At 41.4% G+C, this 16,055-nt stretch overlaps 2 protein-coding genes across 6 annotated transcripts in view; one reads left to right on the top strand and one right to left on the bottom strand.

The window, feature by feature from the left end:
* The first annotated feature begins 285 nt into the window (after nt 1–285).
* LOC133344799 (glycophorin-C-like) lies at nt 286–8,072 on the top strand. Of its 4 annotated transcripts, none has more exons than XM_061554994.1 (4): nt 286–691; nt 2,693–2,771; nt 3,970–4,008; nt 6,380–8,072. In XM_061554994.1, exons 1-4 carry the CDS (start codon nt 674–676, stop codon nt 6,523–6,525), a joined length of 282 nt encoding a protein of 93 aa, XP_061410978.1. In that variant the 5' UTR covers nt 286–673; the 3' UTR covers nt 6,526–8,072. The 4 variants fall into 4 exon arrangements, with proteins under 4 accessions (XP_061410978.1, XP_061410976.1, XP_061410977.1 ...); XM_061554992.1 differs by having other exon boundaries at nt 6,332–8,072; XM_061554993.1 differs by having other exon boundaries at nt 2,693–2,777.
* A 3,387-nt stretch (nt 8,073–11,459) lies between these two features.
* Nucleotides 11,460–16,055, bottom strand: part of LOC133344798 (contactin-associated protein-like 2) — a 152,416-nt gene continuing 147,820 nt past the window's right edge. For both annotated transcript variants that reach the window (XM_061554988.1, XM_061554990.1), the window contains 3 exons: nt 15,599–15,865; nt 14,564–14,641; nt 11,460–13,853 (listed from right to left, as the gene is read on the bottom strand). In XM_061554988.1, coding sequence (XP_061410972.1) covers nt 13,660–13,853; nt 14,564–14,641; nt 15,599–15,865 — 539 coding nt within the window. In that variant the 3' untranslated portion in view covers nt 11,460–13,659. The remainder of the gene's footprint in view (nt 13,854–14,563; nt 14,642–15,598; nt 15,866–16,055) is intronic.

Below are 16,055 nucleotides of genomic sequence, written 5' to 3'. Positions count from 1 at the left end.
CCAGCCCAGCCACCCAACCCAAGCTGCCCTTCCATCACAGCCACCCAAACTAAACTCACCAAACCCAGCCCAGCCACCCAACCCAACCAGCCCCACCCCCCAACACAGCCACCCAAACTAAACTCACCAAACCCAGCCCAGCCATCCAACCCAACCAGTCCCACCCCCCAACACAGCCACCCAAACTAAACTCACCAAACCCAGTCCAGCCATCCAATCCAACCAGTCCCACCCCCATCACAGCCACCCAAAATAAATTCACCAAACCCAGCCCAGTCACCCAACCCAAGCTGCCCTTCCATCACAGCCACCCACGCCACCAACCAACCAACAGCACATCACACAGCAAGCCAGCCAGCCAGTAGACGTGAAACGCCAGAGTGGCTTGAATTACTACACACGTGTCGGTGAATTTGTCGACTCAAGTACAGTACCGTAAGTCGGTAGTGGTGGAAGTAAATTGTCGAGGAAAGTTAATAGGGGCAGTTATTATTATCACCGACGCTGTGCTCGTGAGGTCGGGTATTTTTTTTTTGCGATAAAGGAAAGAGGGGAGGAGGAGGTTGGGAGGGGGCTATGTAATGTAGTAGGGGTGGAAAGTTGGCCAGCAATTGTGTGCCCCATACAGTAAGCACATAGTAGCCGTGTACAGCAACAACAACTCGTGGCTGTGATGGAGCCAACCTCAAACGTGAGTATGGAGTTCGTATCCCTTTACAGAACCAATGCCCTGTCTGTGCGATGTGTGGGGTGCGTTGCGTGCGTGGTTTCTTTTTTTAAATTGAGCTCTGTCCCCCCATCGCTTTTGAGGCAAGAGGCCGCAAGGTTTTAGTTGTGTGGGCCTCGTAGTTAAGCTTCGCTGCACAAGACATCGCAGTACATTTACAGCGTGAGCACGGCGCGATGTGTGTACATTGTTGTTGTTGTTGTAGTAAAGTTTCGCAGCAATGTCTTGCACATTAACCGGCCCGCAGTATTTATCGCCGCGTTGTGTTCACGTCAAGGCGTCGTTATTACTCCGGCAGCTGCCGTGCACATTTTGGTGTCCAAGATTAATGGTATTTATTATTGTAGCAAATGTCACGCCTTGCATTATTCATACATCAAGCCCCTAAGCATGCCGTGCTGTTTGTTGATGGTACGAGAGTCGTTTTTGTTTGTTTGTTAGGCTTGTTGTTTTTATTATTACGATTATATTTCAAATCTTGACTTGAAGCTTTCGTGACTGCAGGTATTCATATTCTTTGGGTCTTTCGGTAAAGTCGCTTAGGTTCGAAACGTAGTTTTGTTATTTGTTGGTATGTTCTTTTAACTTATTTACGCGGCTTTACCGAAAGACCAAAATAAAACGAAAGTATACATGTTATTCCACTCTCCTACACAATGTACATGCAGTGTGCATGGAGATATTTCCGCCACGACTTTGTAGTATATCGACTCTCATCGGCTATATAGAGCCTTGGCACGTATTTATATCAGGGAGGGAGAGAGGCTTTGTAAACAATGTGCAATCGATGGCACATTCATGTTTAGAGAGGAGGCCCCACCACTGCGTGGCTTTCTTTACACTTTAGCTGGCAACCAAACTGTGTGACCTGCCCCTGCTTTGCTCGCGGAGTCGCTGTGGTGTGGCATGGAAATTGGGGCACACCGGGTTCGAGATTCTTCAAATTGCTTGTTGTTGGAAGCTGCAGGGGAGGAGGTGGAAGAGAGATTGCCACGTGGGGGGGGGATCCAGGGTAGCTCGTAATTGTCGGCATTCTCCAGTTTTAAACCCAACGAGAGCATTTTCCAGCCGTAAATGACTGCGTCTCATTTTCCTTGGCACGAATTTCCATCTAGTTATCATCGGGAGGGCTTTTGTTTTTTTTCCATCGACCGGAGCTGGGACTATGTTTTTGTGGACCACACATGGATGTACTGTATATATACACTTGTTTTTATCATTACATATACTGCTTGTTATTGCCATGATGGTTGGATGTTTCGCTTACAAATTCAAAATTTTAATGTATTTATCCGAGTTCTTTATTCTAGATTTGAAGTTTTCGTGATTTGCAGGGATCCATACTCTTTGGTTCTTTCGGTAAATTCACGTTGGTATAAAATAAAATAACCCTCGTGATTTAATTTATTTTATACCTACGTGACTTTACCGAAAGAACCAAAGAGTAGAGTTCTTTATTGTTGGTGAAGTGTGGCACCCCCCCCCCCCCCACGTGACCTGGCAGCGTTCGGTTGGTCGGGTTCCCTTTGCAAGTTTGCCCTCTTTACATTGACAGCACCGTGATGACATTTATCCTCTCGTTTCACAAGTACTGTACTGTATAAGGATGTGGTGAAAGTAAAAGAACAGGTTGCGTATCTTCCCCACGCCCATTAGTAGAAGTACAGAACGGATTTGTCCTGCACTGTTTATTCATTAGCTTCGCAATGCTTGCTAGAGCAAATTGAAACTGCATCATGCTAATGAAAAAAACATTAGGTTTAGAAGAGAATGTCTGTTGATCTAATTCACTGCCAGGCGTCGAGTAAACACACTTAAATAGTCCAAGTGAAGTTTTCCAGCCGAGCTTTATTGACCTGACCGCCTGTCTGCCTCTGTTAATCCTCAAACTCCGGGAACGCCCTCCCACATGCTGTCTCTGTCTTTCCACGTCTAATTTGTGTATCCCCTCCTCTGTGATGTCAGTCAACAAGCTTGGACAGTAGACCGACAACGCTCAGCATGGGTGAAGTCGTGTCAACCAACACACCTGCAGTGTCCACAAGTAAATGCAAGTAAACTCCTTCCAAACCTGTTTAGTTTTCTTGCTCGCGCTGACTTGACCTAACTCGACAGTAATGAGATATATCGTCCAAAAAGTCAACAACGCAACAGCTGGCAACAGCTGGCCACAAAAGGCAGCCAGGGACATTGAGGTTGGCTGAGCATCAGACAATGCTTGCTTGTGAAGTTGCGTTGAATATCGGGATAAGCTATGGGAATGTGATGCTTTGTCGTGGCCCTTAAAATATGTACAACATAAGTCTTAAGCATGCACTATAATAATTGTCAGCCCATAATCCACTGCTGGATGGAGGCCATCCCATGCCAAATCGGTTATGGGGTTGGTCAGTGTGGGTTGGTGAAGGGGGGGTAGAGTGGGGAGCGGTAGTGTAGCGGTTAGCGCGCTGCGCTATGAACCTGGCGACCTGAGTTTAATTCCTGCTCACGGCCAACACCAGTAATGATTATCTGAACCGGTTTTGGGCCTCTTCTAGGTCGACTCAGCCTCAAATGGGTACCTGGTGTGGTGCGTAAACATCGCCACTAGGGAGACAAAGGCGGCTGGGTGTGGTCGCTGGTCATCCACCCCCTCGTGTGCCGTTCCGGCCTTCATAGGTGCTCGCTAACAGCACTTGCCACAACAGTCTGTTAAGGCTATACAGGGGATCTTTGTTTTGTGGAGACCCAGAAGTGGTTCAGTTATAAATGACGTTGGCAATGGTTTGGAATCAAATTCCGGTTACTTGGTTCATAGTGCAGTGCTTCAACCACTGCACCCACTTCTGCAACCACTGCTCCATCCTGAATTTTGCAATACGTGGCATAAAATTGTGAGGCTCTCCTGGCCAGTCTTGAGTCTTGACAACTTTTGTGATCTAAAAAAAAGGGGGCATGCCTCCAGTGGGCATCTAAGGGGCTTTGATGGTACTTTATTCCCAATCATCCAGAGAGAGAGTTATTTGTCAGTGGCTGTTCCCGTAACGTACACACCACACATACACCGAGTCTCAAAATAAACTAAGCGATTGTCGGAGTGTCCCGTGTGGAATTTGTTTTATTTTATTTTTTAAAGCTCACATTTTTCACGAAAAAAATCAACAGCCAATGTGTCGACAGTGTTGAGTATCCTTGGGACTTGGTGCTGCCATTCATCTCTCTGTAACCCCCGTTTTTCATTGTGCATCTTGTGTTTCATGCAGGCCCCACGGCAAGAGGCACAGATGATGTGGTTTTGGCAGGTGAGACAACACGTATATTTCTGCCTGTATTACTGTCAAGGGCAGTGTCCTCAAAATGTCAACGTAACAGCTCCCTATTTTTATATCTTCAAGACAATCATAGGATGCAACTACACTTGATATTTTCACAGTTGTGTTCTTGACATTATTTGTTTTTATTCGTCTGATATTTAGCAAAATGGTACAGTAGAGTGTCTGCTGTGTAAAGGTGGGGTCCTATGTACAGTTAAACGATGTATATAAACTGTTTCGCATATGGGTACACACCCTAAATAGACAGTATATGGTGTATTTAAGGAATATAGAATATTGGTGTTTGTCGGAAAATTCCACTTTGCAGTTGACTTTTTTTTAATCAGATATGGCCATTGGATAGACCTGCACAAGTACAGTAGGTTGATTGATTGAACAGGATGTTAGGCCACTGTGGAAAGACCATGTATCTAAGGCTACGTAGGTAGTGAATACAGCACTGGTTACCAATTTTAAGTTACCCCCATAAGTACCATCCCATTTTTAACACCATTTTCACAGATAACACGGGCTTGAATTACAAAAAAACATAATTTCCATCGGAGTAATTACAGAAATAAACAAATCTTTTCCAAGAGCTGAAAGTTTTCCAATTTTATAACATGATAATTAATAACCTTATTTTTACCCCATGTAATTTTTTTACACTCTAAGAAAAAAATGTACAATGATTTATGATGTGAGTGGATGAAACATGCCAGTTTGGTGTTTATTCCATTGTGTATAATTAGATAGTTGAGGGTGAGAGAACAAAAACACATTTATGCATGGGTTTACAAATTTCCCAAGGCAGGTTTGACCATGTTTCTCCATGTGCAAATACCTTCTGTAGAATAGTAACACATTTCAGATTCGGAGAAGATGTAAAGCGGTCTGCTTTAGCAAATTTATTTTAGATTATCTTGGCGTACTGCTTACAAATTATGGACTGATATGACATACTTTTTTATGAAAACTTCATATATCTGTCCATGTGTAGGACCTTATGTTAAAATTAATAATAAATGGGAGCTGTGATGTATCTGCTGGATTATAGAATGCAGTATGCAGTACAAAATATAAAACGCAATTGGGGCAGCTGGTTAGTTTGATCGAATACTAAAGAGTGTACATTTCTAGTGACATAAATGGGGTCACTATAGCGGTTAGTGCCAGCTACTGCCACAAGAGTGGAGCTGTGTGTCTTGGATCGCTCTCTGGCACCAGAGTGGGTATGCCATGGAAGCAGGCCCTCGGGGGCATAGTTCTGGTGACAGTGAGAGAGAGGTTGAGTGAGGACATGACAGTCTGGGTGACCCCGAGAGGGCACGTGACTGGACGAGGTGGCAAGGGGGGCCTAAAAGGGGTGGAGAGAGGGACACGTGATGTAGGGGCCCGAGCCTTCGGGAAGGATCTGGAAGGGGTTGTGGCCAAGGGCGGAGCCCGGCCATGCCACACCTGTAAAGGCCTGAGTCCCAAGCCCCGATTGGGGCTGTTCTCTGGAATCAAACCGCGGTGCTACGTCTCTCCGATCTTCGGTCTTCGCTCGGCATCGTGGGTCAGTCAGAATGTTACCGACTGACATGGTTATGTAGTTGCCCCGTTGTGGCTTAGTAAATACTCAAGTTGGCTATCACCGATGTTGTTAATTTGCACGTTTATGTAGTTACCCGGTTGGGGTGTTGGAATAAACGTGTTGCCTCAAAGTCAAGTTTGTGCCTCCGTGAAGAACACTACACATCTACTAAATTGTCACAATTATATTGATGGCTTCTTTTATACCAATTATGTTCACCGACGTTTAGGTGCTCGTATTAAATTATAGTAAATATACAGTACGTATATTTCTAAAAGTTTCTGAAACACCTTAAATATTGAAATTGTCTACAACTTAAACAGTACTGCATTTTAAAATAGAAGACATTGTATCGTCTTTTGAGCTAACAATGGGTGGTGTTTACAAATCAGTTGCCTAATTATAGTCACAATAGTGTTTGATAATTGATAAATTGATTGAACAAAATTATTCGGGTCAACTAAATCTTGCTTTTGCATAACCATGTTTAACTTTAGGCAATATAACTCGAATACAACTTGGGCACAACAGAAGACTGCTCATCCATGACTCGTCTTGGTGTCAATTTCCTTTAAGTATGCAAGCAGGATTAATGGGGGTGGGCTGGTATCACTACTGTGGAGTTTATGGGGAGTTGTTACCAGTGCAGAGTTGGAAGTCACCTCTGAATTCTGTCATTGGTAGGCTTCATTGTGTGTGCCTAGCCCTGCTTACAATAAGATTTTCTCTTTGCAGTTGTGGTCGTGGTGACTGTGATCGTCATCCTGTGCCTGCTGGGTGTAGTTTTGTCCTACTTCCTACGGCACAAGGGTACCTACCGCACGCAGGAGGGCAAGTTCCAGCCTGGCCATGGGCAAGGCACAGCACTGCAAGCGGTAGAGGACAACTGTGAGGGACTGGAAGAAAATATGAAGGAGTACTTTCTGTGACGATCACATTGGTGGCCAAGCCTTGAATGGCATTTGAAAACTATAAGGCGCTCTATTGTTTGTGACCTTTATTAAATATGCTACCCGCATACATTTTCAAACTGAAGGGTGTGGGGAGGGCGGAGTGGTTTCTATACTTGTGATGTTTTTTTTTATGTATTTCCAATTAACTTAAAATGTAGGTTTTCTGCATCTTTGAAGATGCACATTTTTGACGTTTTATAAAATCGGGTGTTTTCAAATAATTTAGTAACAACCGTGTTCAGTTTAACGTTTTGTGTAAAACTGAACGGCCTTATTTATAGACTTCGTTCGGCATTTGCTTATTTCTACGAATGTTTTTCCTCTAATAAAGCATCGTTGTTAAAGTACAATGAACAGTCTATATGACACAGTTTAACGCATAATAAATGGTATTGTATTTGGAAAGCGATTTTACTGGCCCAGTGTCCTTGCTCATCAACATGTCTGTACGTGCCATTCCTCTTGGACGCAGCCATAAGCAGATATCGTTAAAAGTAAAGAAATGTAATGTTAAACACATTCGTTGAGCTATTGAGTGATAGAAACCACATTGCAGTGCAGCCTTTATAAGCAACTGCGAGGCTGTTGGAGAAGGCATTCAGCCAAATTGAGTGCAAGTTTGTGTCATGTTGAAGGTGCTGTGAACTAGTTGCTAAATCTTGACTTAAAGCTTTCGTGACTGCAGGAATTCATATTCTTTGGGTCTTTTGGTAAAGCCACATAGATGGAAAGAAAAAAACGTTTATTTTTATGAATAATATTTTTTTTCTTATATTATTTGTTCTATATACGTGGCTTTTCCGAAAGACCCAAAGAACTAGTTAGTTTCAGTAATTGGTTTGGAAAAGGCTTGTTTTAAAGGCAAATTCGCATGATTAGCCGCAGTTTATTTTATAAAAAGCCATGATTTTAAAGTCTTTATATACATGAGAATAGGTTTTCCCCTTTTTTCTGGCAACAAACAGGTATTAAGATGTTTAAACACCAAACTGAAACCTTTTACAAGGAATCATATTTGCATTAACCACGATACTCGTGGTCAGAATGCAAAAAAAACACTGATAATATATGCATTGTCTTTGAAACTGATTCGTCCACAAAAGAAAGCTGTCTCTGATTTGGACCAATCAGTTTCAAAGACAATGCGTTTATTAAACTTGATTTGGAGCTTTTGTGACTGTAGGAATTACTTTTTGGTTCTTTCGGTAAAGTCACGTAGAAAGAAAATAAATGAAATAAGCGTCTATTCTATGATTTAACTTATTTTCTTTCTACGTGACTTTACCGAAAGAGCCAAAAAGTAATGCATATATTATCAGAGGTTTTTTTTGTTTGCATTCTGACCACAAGTATTGTGGTTAATGCAGACATGATTCCTTGTAAAAGGTTTAGGTTTGGTGTTTTAACATCTTAACACCTGTTGCCAGACAAAAGGGAAAGCCTATTCGTTTACAGTTCTATTTTAATGAAAACGTACATAAAAAAATGACACCAAAGGTAAATAAAAACTTCGTTCTGAAGAATGCAAAAGGTTTTGTCTATCTTTTATTAATAATGTAGTGTACTTTTTTCAATTTGCAGCTTCCCATATTGTTGAAACACCATTAATTAAATAAAGGTTACAAAAAGCATTAATTTCTAAACAAAACTAGTACTCACGAAAAATACGTTCCCTTCTAAAATAATGTAATGGTTCATCTAGCGGTTCTAGCCACTAAACTGTCATCAACTCCAGCAGCAACAAGATGATTTTGGGACTCAGTGGAGCCTTTTCGATTTAAAGCTTTCATGACTGCAGGGATTCATCTTCTTGGTTCTTTCGGTAAAGTCACGTAGAATGGAAATAATAAAATAAAACAAAATAATTCTCACGACGTTTCGACCACAACGCAAGCAGCCGTCAGGTGAAGGTCAGGTCTGTCGGGAAGACAACGTTGTGGCCGAAACGTGATAATTGTATTTTATTATGTTTTATTTTATTATTTCCATTCTACGTGACTTTACCGAAATAACCAAGAAGATCAGTGGAGCCTTGTTATATGCATCCCCTTTCCAACCAAACTACGAGTTGTTGACAGTTCGACAGTGCCATTTCACCACCATAAAAAGTTACGCCATATAAAAATGGTTTTCTAATTAAACCTAACCCCATCTTTTGTAATGCTTGACACAGGTCTGCTGAAAATGCTCCTGTGAATTATTCCAGCTGGTGGGTCAATCGTGGTCTGAACTCTAAATTCCCACAGATGCTGAGCCATCTGTAGTTGCAGCCCTAAGCAAAAAAAAGGACTGCAATCCAAGGTGAGCAATGTTGATAGAAGAGCATTTATTAGGTCCCAAAGCCCTATGTATGCGATTAAAAAAAGTAATCCCAAGATTACTCTAATTCCTTTATCTTGTTACACAGTTCTCCCCTGTTGACTTTATTCAACTGGGAAAAGCTGCAAATTTGCCATGAAATTCTGTTACACAGGGTAGATTGGAACTTTGAAGCAAGCTTAACATTGTGTCAACAGACAGTGCTGAAAGGTATAGGTTAACTTTTCCATTTATCTGAGCAATTCTACAGTTCTGATGTGTGTTTGGTTTGTACCGCATGTTTGGCATGATTTACAAAGTTTTTCAACTATTGGGAGTTTCGGGTACTGAAAAAATCTCTGCATGTGGAGCAAAACATCGTTTTAAAAACTGAAGAAACTCCCAGAACGTGGAATGAAACGTCGGACATGCCAAAACCAGTGTGATAGAACCCAAACACTGGAGTGCTGTACAGTACAGCACGACCGCAAAAACCTACCCAGCAAAACATTCTACAATTCCTAGGTTGCGTTGATAATGTACCTCTTTGCAGAACGTAAATGCTGCCAGCGTGGTTTGTTTACAACCACAATTGCTTTGTTGATATAGCAACTGCCGTTTAAGCATCTTTTCTTAGCCTTTGTTTAGTCTGATTTAATTCAGCTGTAAAATGCAAGCTGCTCGATAAACCAATTGCACCTTATATAGATGTGTGCACAAGTTTGGTGTGCACTCATACAACTTCACGTAACAGCAGTGCTGCCCAGCAAACAACCACCCACATTGTTGAGGACCAACGCTCATGAAGATGGCTAGAAGTGGAATTGGAAGGTTGATTGTTCTTAAAAGATGTGACAAAGCGTTTGAACGATTTGGATTTTGGCTTGTGATGGCAAACGCAAGAATAATGTAGGCTGAATCGCCCTTCATTACAACTTCTCTGTCGGCCATCCCCATGCCATCCAGTAACTCCCCAGCTAATGCCACGTGGCCCATGAGAGGAATTGGTATGAAGGAGAAAATGTATTTAAATAAACAGGGAATTCTCGGTGACGGGAAGGGTTGTCACAAGGTGTCCATCAATACCATCCCTGCAGTTTTAGGATATTGTGTTGAGGCTGTGTCCACCCTTTATATTATAATGCATGTTTATTTATTTTGAAATACAGTCATGAGTCAGATTTGACCTTGAGATGAATATATGAACCTTATGGCGGGACCCCGGGGTCCCGAATAAACGGAAGTCAAAATCGTAATTAGTAAATGTATTTTTGGCGACTCCGTCCCACCGCGCACATGAACGCAGCGACCCACCTGACGCGGATCATTCTGTTGTCGTGTCGTCCAAGCGCAGCAGCGAGGACGAATGCGCAGAAGAAACAAAACTTTGAACCTTTGATTAACGCATCGTGTAGAGCTCGTCCAGAGGAATATATTGCTGTATCGTTCGTCTTCAGCAGGCATAAAATGACGTCGCAACGCAGTTTATGCGAGACCCCGGGGTCCCGCCACTAAGGTTCATATCTGCAAGGCCTAATACTGCAATATACATCAGTTATTTTTGCAATATATTAAAAAAATAACATGATTATAATGCAGTATACTTTTTTAATACAAATGTAATATATATTTTAATGTGATGTATGTATACATTTGCATGCATACGCTGTGTATATTCAAACTATCCAGAACATTGGAATGATATAGTAAATAATCAAATACTGTATTGAAAATCAATGTGAAATTGCATGCATTTTCTAAGGAGTGAATTGGAATGACTGAAATGTTTGGATTTAACCGAGAAAAGTCGCACGTGGCTTGAGTTGGTGTGGCCAGGCACCTTGGGCATGTCATTTATTCGGGATGTAACAAAGCATTCATTGACTAATACCAATCCGTAAACCCATGATACATTAATTAGGGTTAGGGTTAGGGTGTGTATGAATCAATACTTTTAAATTCCTATTTGTTGCTTGTAGTGAGTTCGCATGACCCAGCTAAGCCACTAAAGCTCCACAACTACATTCACCACAATCTAAAAAACTATCAAATCACCACCCTGATTATCGTGACAATTCATTGAATCACTGGGGTGAGTGCAGGAGGTGATTCGTTAAACGCACGTTATGTTTGGATGCAGCACAATGTCAAGCCCGAGCCAATTCACAGGAGCAGAGGTTGACAATCTAACCCTACAATGTGCCATAGCTGAAGGATGGTGCGGACAAGGCGCACCGGGTTACTTGCTATATACATAGCCTAGTGTACACATTATTCACAGTTTGGACAACCCAAGTGTAGGGGGCAACGTAGAAGATACAGATCCTAGGGTAAGGGGCCAGACTATAGGTGTGTTCTGAATGGTCTCAGAAAATCAACAGTGCGATTAAACAAACACGTGACTTTATCCTCGGTAATGGCTGTATTCTATACCAATTGAATATTTGGACACAGAAATACACAGTAGAAATATTCAAGTGCTCTGCACTTGTAGTCAATACAGTGGAATCCTCAAGCTGCTCTGAAGCATTACACGTATAAGTACTGTGTAATATAGCATTACATGATCACACTATACGCGTGAAGAGTTACCTCTTTTTATTAATGTTCCATTAAGTCAAAAAACGGACGAAGAAAGCAAGTTTACAACATTTTTACAATTATTTACAATCCTTACCGCACATGAAACGTCACCCACCTTTCATTTAACAAATGTTAATCGTTGACACTTAAATGCAGTTCACATTAGCGTTGTTTTTACCACTGAAAACATTTTTTTAATCTTTAAATTATTTTTTTCAGAATACATTTTTGTAAACATAAATTGATATACAATACTGTACTTAGAAAAATTATATCAGTATTTTTAAATGCATTTAATGTTTATTATTATTTTATAAGGGATAATTGATTATTACACGAATGTTATGACAAAAAATAATGGTTTACCCTTTGTAAAACTACAAATACTAAAAAAAACTAATATTTTAACAAAGCCATTAATATTTTGGATCAAACCAATTAAAATATGGCGACATTGATGGTAACATCCCATTGACTAATCTTATTTGTATACGCAAGGCGTGATGTGGTTACATTTGTAATTTTTGTTGTTGAATGTATTTAACACAGACAACAAAACAAATATTGCACTTTGTTGCTGCTTCCACATTTATTGTGATTGGATTTTCAGCATAGTCTAGTGTGCCAATCAATGCAATATGAACGCAGACAAGAATAGACTTTCCATGTTGAGCTCACATACAATAGCCACACCGCTATAAAACTCTTTGCCAAACAAAACTCAAGCTACATTCATGATCAGCCTTGTAATGCTAAAGCAGTGAGCTCCATATTGTCTCAGCGATTCACAAGTGTGCACCATTACTCCCCAGAGTCTGGCTGCACAAGCCAAGAAAATACATTTTAATTTGCCATTCAGACATGATTCCCGGCACATTAAATGCCAATACTAATTCTCGGAGATGGGTTTAATTATAGAGGCTGCAGAGAACCCTTCAGTTGTTTTTTTCTGATGTTCACCATTAGCTCATCCTCGGTTGTCAATGTGTTATTTATGTCACCTAATAGATTGCACATGACCGATGTGTAAGAGAAATGGTACCATAGAGGATTATGTACACATTAGATTTTGTGGTCAAAATATGTGTTTATCAAGTGCTCATGATTATGTATGTATACAAACATAAGATTGTTATGCAGTGTTTTACAATTTTAAAATAACACATTCTATTTGCAATTAATTCTATCTTGCACAATTAACACAATAAATTAAGGTACTTATTTATCCAGGAAAACCTCACTGAGTCTTGGTAATCATTTTTATTAGAGTCCTGCATTGGGGTTTCTGTCCAATTTTTGTATAAGTATTCTGTACTTGAAAGGAAACTGGAGAAAACCCACACACATGGGGGAATAACACTCAAAGTTCTTTGCAGATGGGTTCACAAACCCACTTCATGTACAGGACTGCCATCTCGCAAACAGGGGTTGGTGGAAAACCAACCCCCGTCGAATTGGCTGTCGAACACTTGCTGACATTTGGGCTACGCCCATTTCAAACCCTAATAAACAGTTTGCCTTGGAAGCTCACCCCCCCCCCCCCCCCCTTCTGAAGACGACCGTTTGTTTTGCGATCGCAACGTTGTAGTTTTTTGTTATTTTCTTTGAACCTATCTACGTGACTTTACCGAAAGACCCAAGAATAAGGGGGATTGGGAGTTTCACAAATCTATATGACCCACCAACCCTCGCCTTCAAAGTGCTGGATTATAGGCGTGTGCCACAACGCCCGGCTAACATCAACACAAGCAGTTTCATAATTGTATCCTGGAACATTTAGCCATATTTTAAATCATCATATACATGTGATAATGTGAATACATTGTAACATTTTCACCATATTGTTTTAGGCTTATATCACAATATTGGAACAATATTATTTCACCTGCTATAATGAAGATTTAGCTGCGTAAGCAGAATTAAAACATTAACCATTAAAAGGGAACAAAATCTGAATTTAAAATACATACAAAACTACTGGCCAGCAACAGTTAATGCCATGGGAACTGTATATTTTGAGGAAATAAAAAATATGGGAAAATTGGACAATGGGTTCACAACATTTGAAAGGGTCTCGAAGGAAAACACCAGGGACACGTTTGAAGACACCAGTCTGTGATCTCAACATCCGGCAACTACGGGTGACTTAGTGCATTCACCCGGGCCATCCCCGTAAACAATATTCTCGACAAATGCGCGTCAAAGCATCTCGTTGCTGTCCCTATTCTGTTAAATGAAGTACTCCTTCCTGGTGTCCTCCAGGCCATGGTGGAAGTTCTGGTGGACACCCTGCATGGCCGAGGAGCTCTCAACGACCTCCGGCCCCCGCACGGCTGAGCGATAGCAGCCTTTGCGCCCGACGATGTAGCGCGCCACGAGCGCCAGCAAGCAGAGGATGATCACAATTGAGACCGCAATCACTCCTTTAAAAAAGATGCACACAAACACGTACAACGTGAGAAACCACAAACTATAAATACAAAATACTTGCATACTCTGTGGTTCTTTCGGTAAAGTCACGTAGGTATAAAATAAATTAAATCACGACGTTTCGAGCGCAACACAAGCATCCGTCATCAGGTGGGACAACCGAAAGAACCAAAGAGTATGGATCCCTGCAGTCATGAAAACTTCAAATCTAGACAAAACACTTGCTTGTGGCTGAAACGATTAGTTAATTTACGTGGATTAAGCGACTAAAATTGTATTCAGCTAAAATTTTTATGGTAGATTACTCAGGGATCTCTAAAAAAATCACAGCCGCCCCAACCTCCTGCCTCTTAAAGGTGGGAAACGACCCTAAAAGCTACACCCAGAATGACGGGGCTGATGATGTCACAGAGCCCCGCTCATCACCTCCCATCCAGTGGCACACATGGTAGCAAAAACGTCGAAGACGAGACATTTTCCTCAACTATCTTAGTGTTGAGGAATCAAACTGATAATCGGTAGAGTTAGGAGTTACTTAAATAATATAATCGAGTCGCCCAGCTCTAGTTTCAACACTTACTCTGATGAGTGTGTATTCTGATGAAAATCTCTTTTAAATTGTTGATTAAATTAATAGATGGAATTTAAGGCTTAATTTTGCACACATTGTTGTATATTCAAGAAACAGTCAACAGCCATCTACCTCCAATGAGAGCTGAGTTGCTTCCGACTGGACTACTCATAGGTTTCCTTTCTTCTGGTGGCATTTCAGAAGAGTCGTCTGCAGAGCCAGAGAGGGACACATTACTCCGTCCCACAACAACAACAACATGAGCCAGGACTAAACGCAATAACTGTGAGTTGTGGAATCTGGGCGTTCGTTAAGGCTACTCAGGAAACATCTCTCATGGGACCTGAAGTGCAACAACAACAATCTGACACGACGAAGGAATCTATAAATATTAAAAGATATTGAAAATTAACAGGTTGCCAGCTGTGCCTATTATTAAGAGCCATTTTCGCTTATGAATCACAGTCTTCTTTGTGGCTTTAAATTGTACGAATTTGGAAGGAAAATACAAAAACACATGCATATGTTGGATGGATGATAGCCAGAACTGCTCATTAGCACTGTTAAAATGTGAATGAACGTTCTGCATGTGTAGTTCATGGAAACAAAAACTAAATTTTGCTGTCGCTACATGGTCAAAATTAAAGTAATGCACTTGAGGCATGAGTGTGAATTTACTTTCCAGAAATGAATTCGACGATTATGTTTATTGTGCAACATTTGAATCAAAACATTAACATGTCTACTTAGGACCATTATATTTGCAGAAACAAAAGAGAGGTGGCATACCAAGGGCTGGATTACGTTTGATGGGGGCCCCTCTTTGTATACAGTTTTGAATAAATGTGTATTGTTTTACCACCACCCACATCCAATGCAAAACATCTTATTGTTATTTATCTCTTATTTTCAGTTGTAGTTTGTGATGTGATACACAAGCTATAATTTTAAATCTATGTTAATATTAAGAAAAACTTCATATTTTGGCGCATAATACATAGTCAAGCTATGGCTTTTATTACCAAATTAACCACAGATTTATCATAGTGATACAGTATTGCATTTCAACATTTCTGAAGCCGTCTACATTTTTGGCAGCCCCTCAAAATCGGAGTTCCTGGACCGCAGCCTCTAAAGCCCCCCGTGTTAATCCGGCCTTGGGCGTACCCGGGAAGATCCAGGGCTCTGTGCTGGTCGCCGCCGGGGTGATAGTGGAGGCCGGCACTGCGCAGCTCGATTCGATCAGTCGCCCGTGGACGACTACGGGCGAGCTGGAGGGTGACAATGGGATGGAGGACGTGGAATGGAAGGGCGCTCCCTGCTGCATCAGAGCAGCCTTGAGTGGCGCCACGCGGTTGAACTGCACGCGGGAGAGGCAGCCGACGAACCCGTGCAAATTTGCCCGTTGCAGCTCGCTGTCTCGCACCTCCGAGTCTGCGAGCGGACGGTGAAAAATATGAAACGATGCCCCGTTAAAAAACATTTTTTGTAAAAGTTAAAAGTGCAGCCTTACAATTGCTTGCTCGCATGACTGCTGGTGGAAGGACCTCCACACAGGGAGCTCTAGAGAACCACTCTATAGGGTATTTTAGCCTACTCTTCCACACTCGCCAAACATATTGGA

The sequence above is a fragment of the Lethenteron reissneri genome, chromosome 20 (assembly GCF_015708825.2).
Source record: "Lethenteron reissneri isolate LAM-NWPU_2019-01 chromosome 20, ASM1570882v1, whole genome shotgun sequence".
In the NCBI taxonomy this organism is placed as follows: Eukaryota; Metazoa; Chordata; class Hyperoartia; order Petromyzontiformes; family Petromyzontidae; genus Lethenteron; species Lethenteron reissneri.
This window is presented reverse-complemented; position numbering and strand designations above follow the sequence as displayed.

Excerpts from the sequence above, each read along its gene's own strand:
- LOC133344799 (XM_061554991.1), top strand. Across the intron at positions 2,778-3,969 it reads TGCAGTGTCCACAAGTAAAT|GCCCCACGGCAAGAGGCACA; the intron begins GCAAGTAAACTC and ends TGTTTCATGCAG. Across the intron at positions 4,009-6,331 it reads AGATGATGTGGTTTTGGCAG|TTGTGGTCGTGGTGACTGTG; the intron begins GTGAGACAACAC and ends TTCTCTTTGCAG.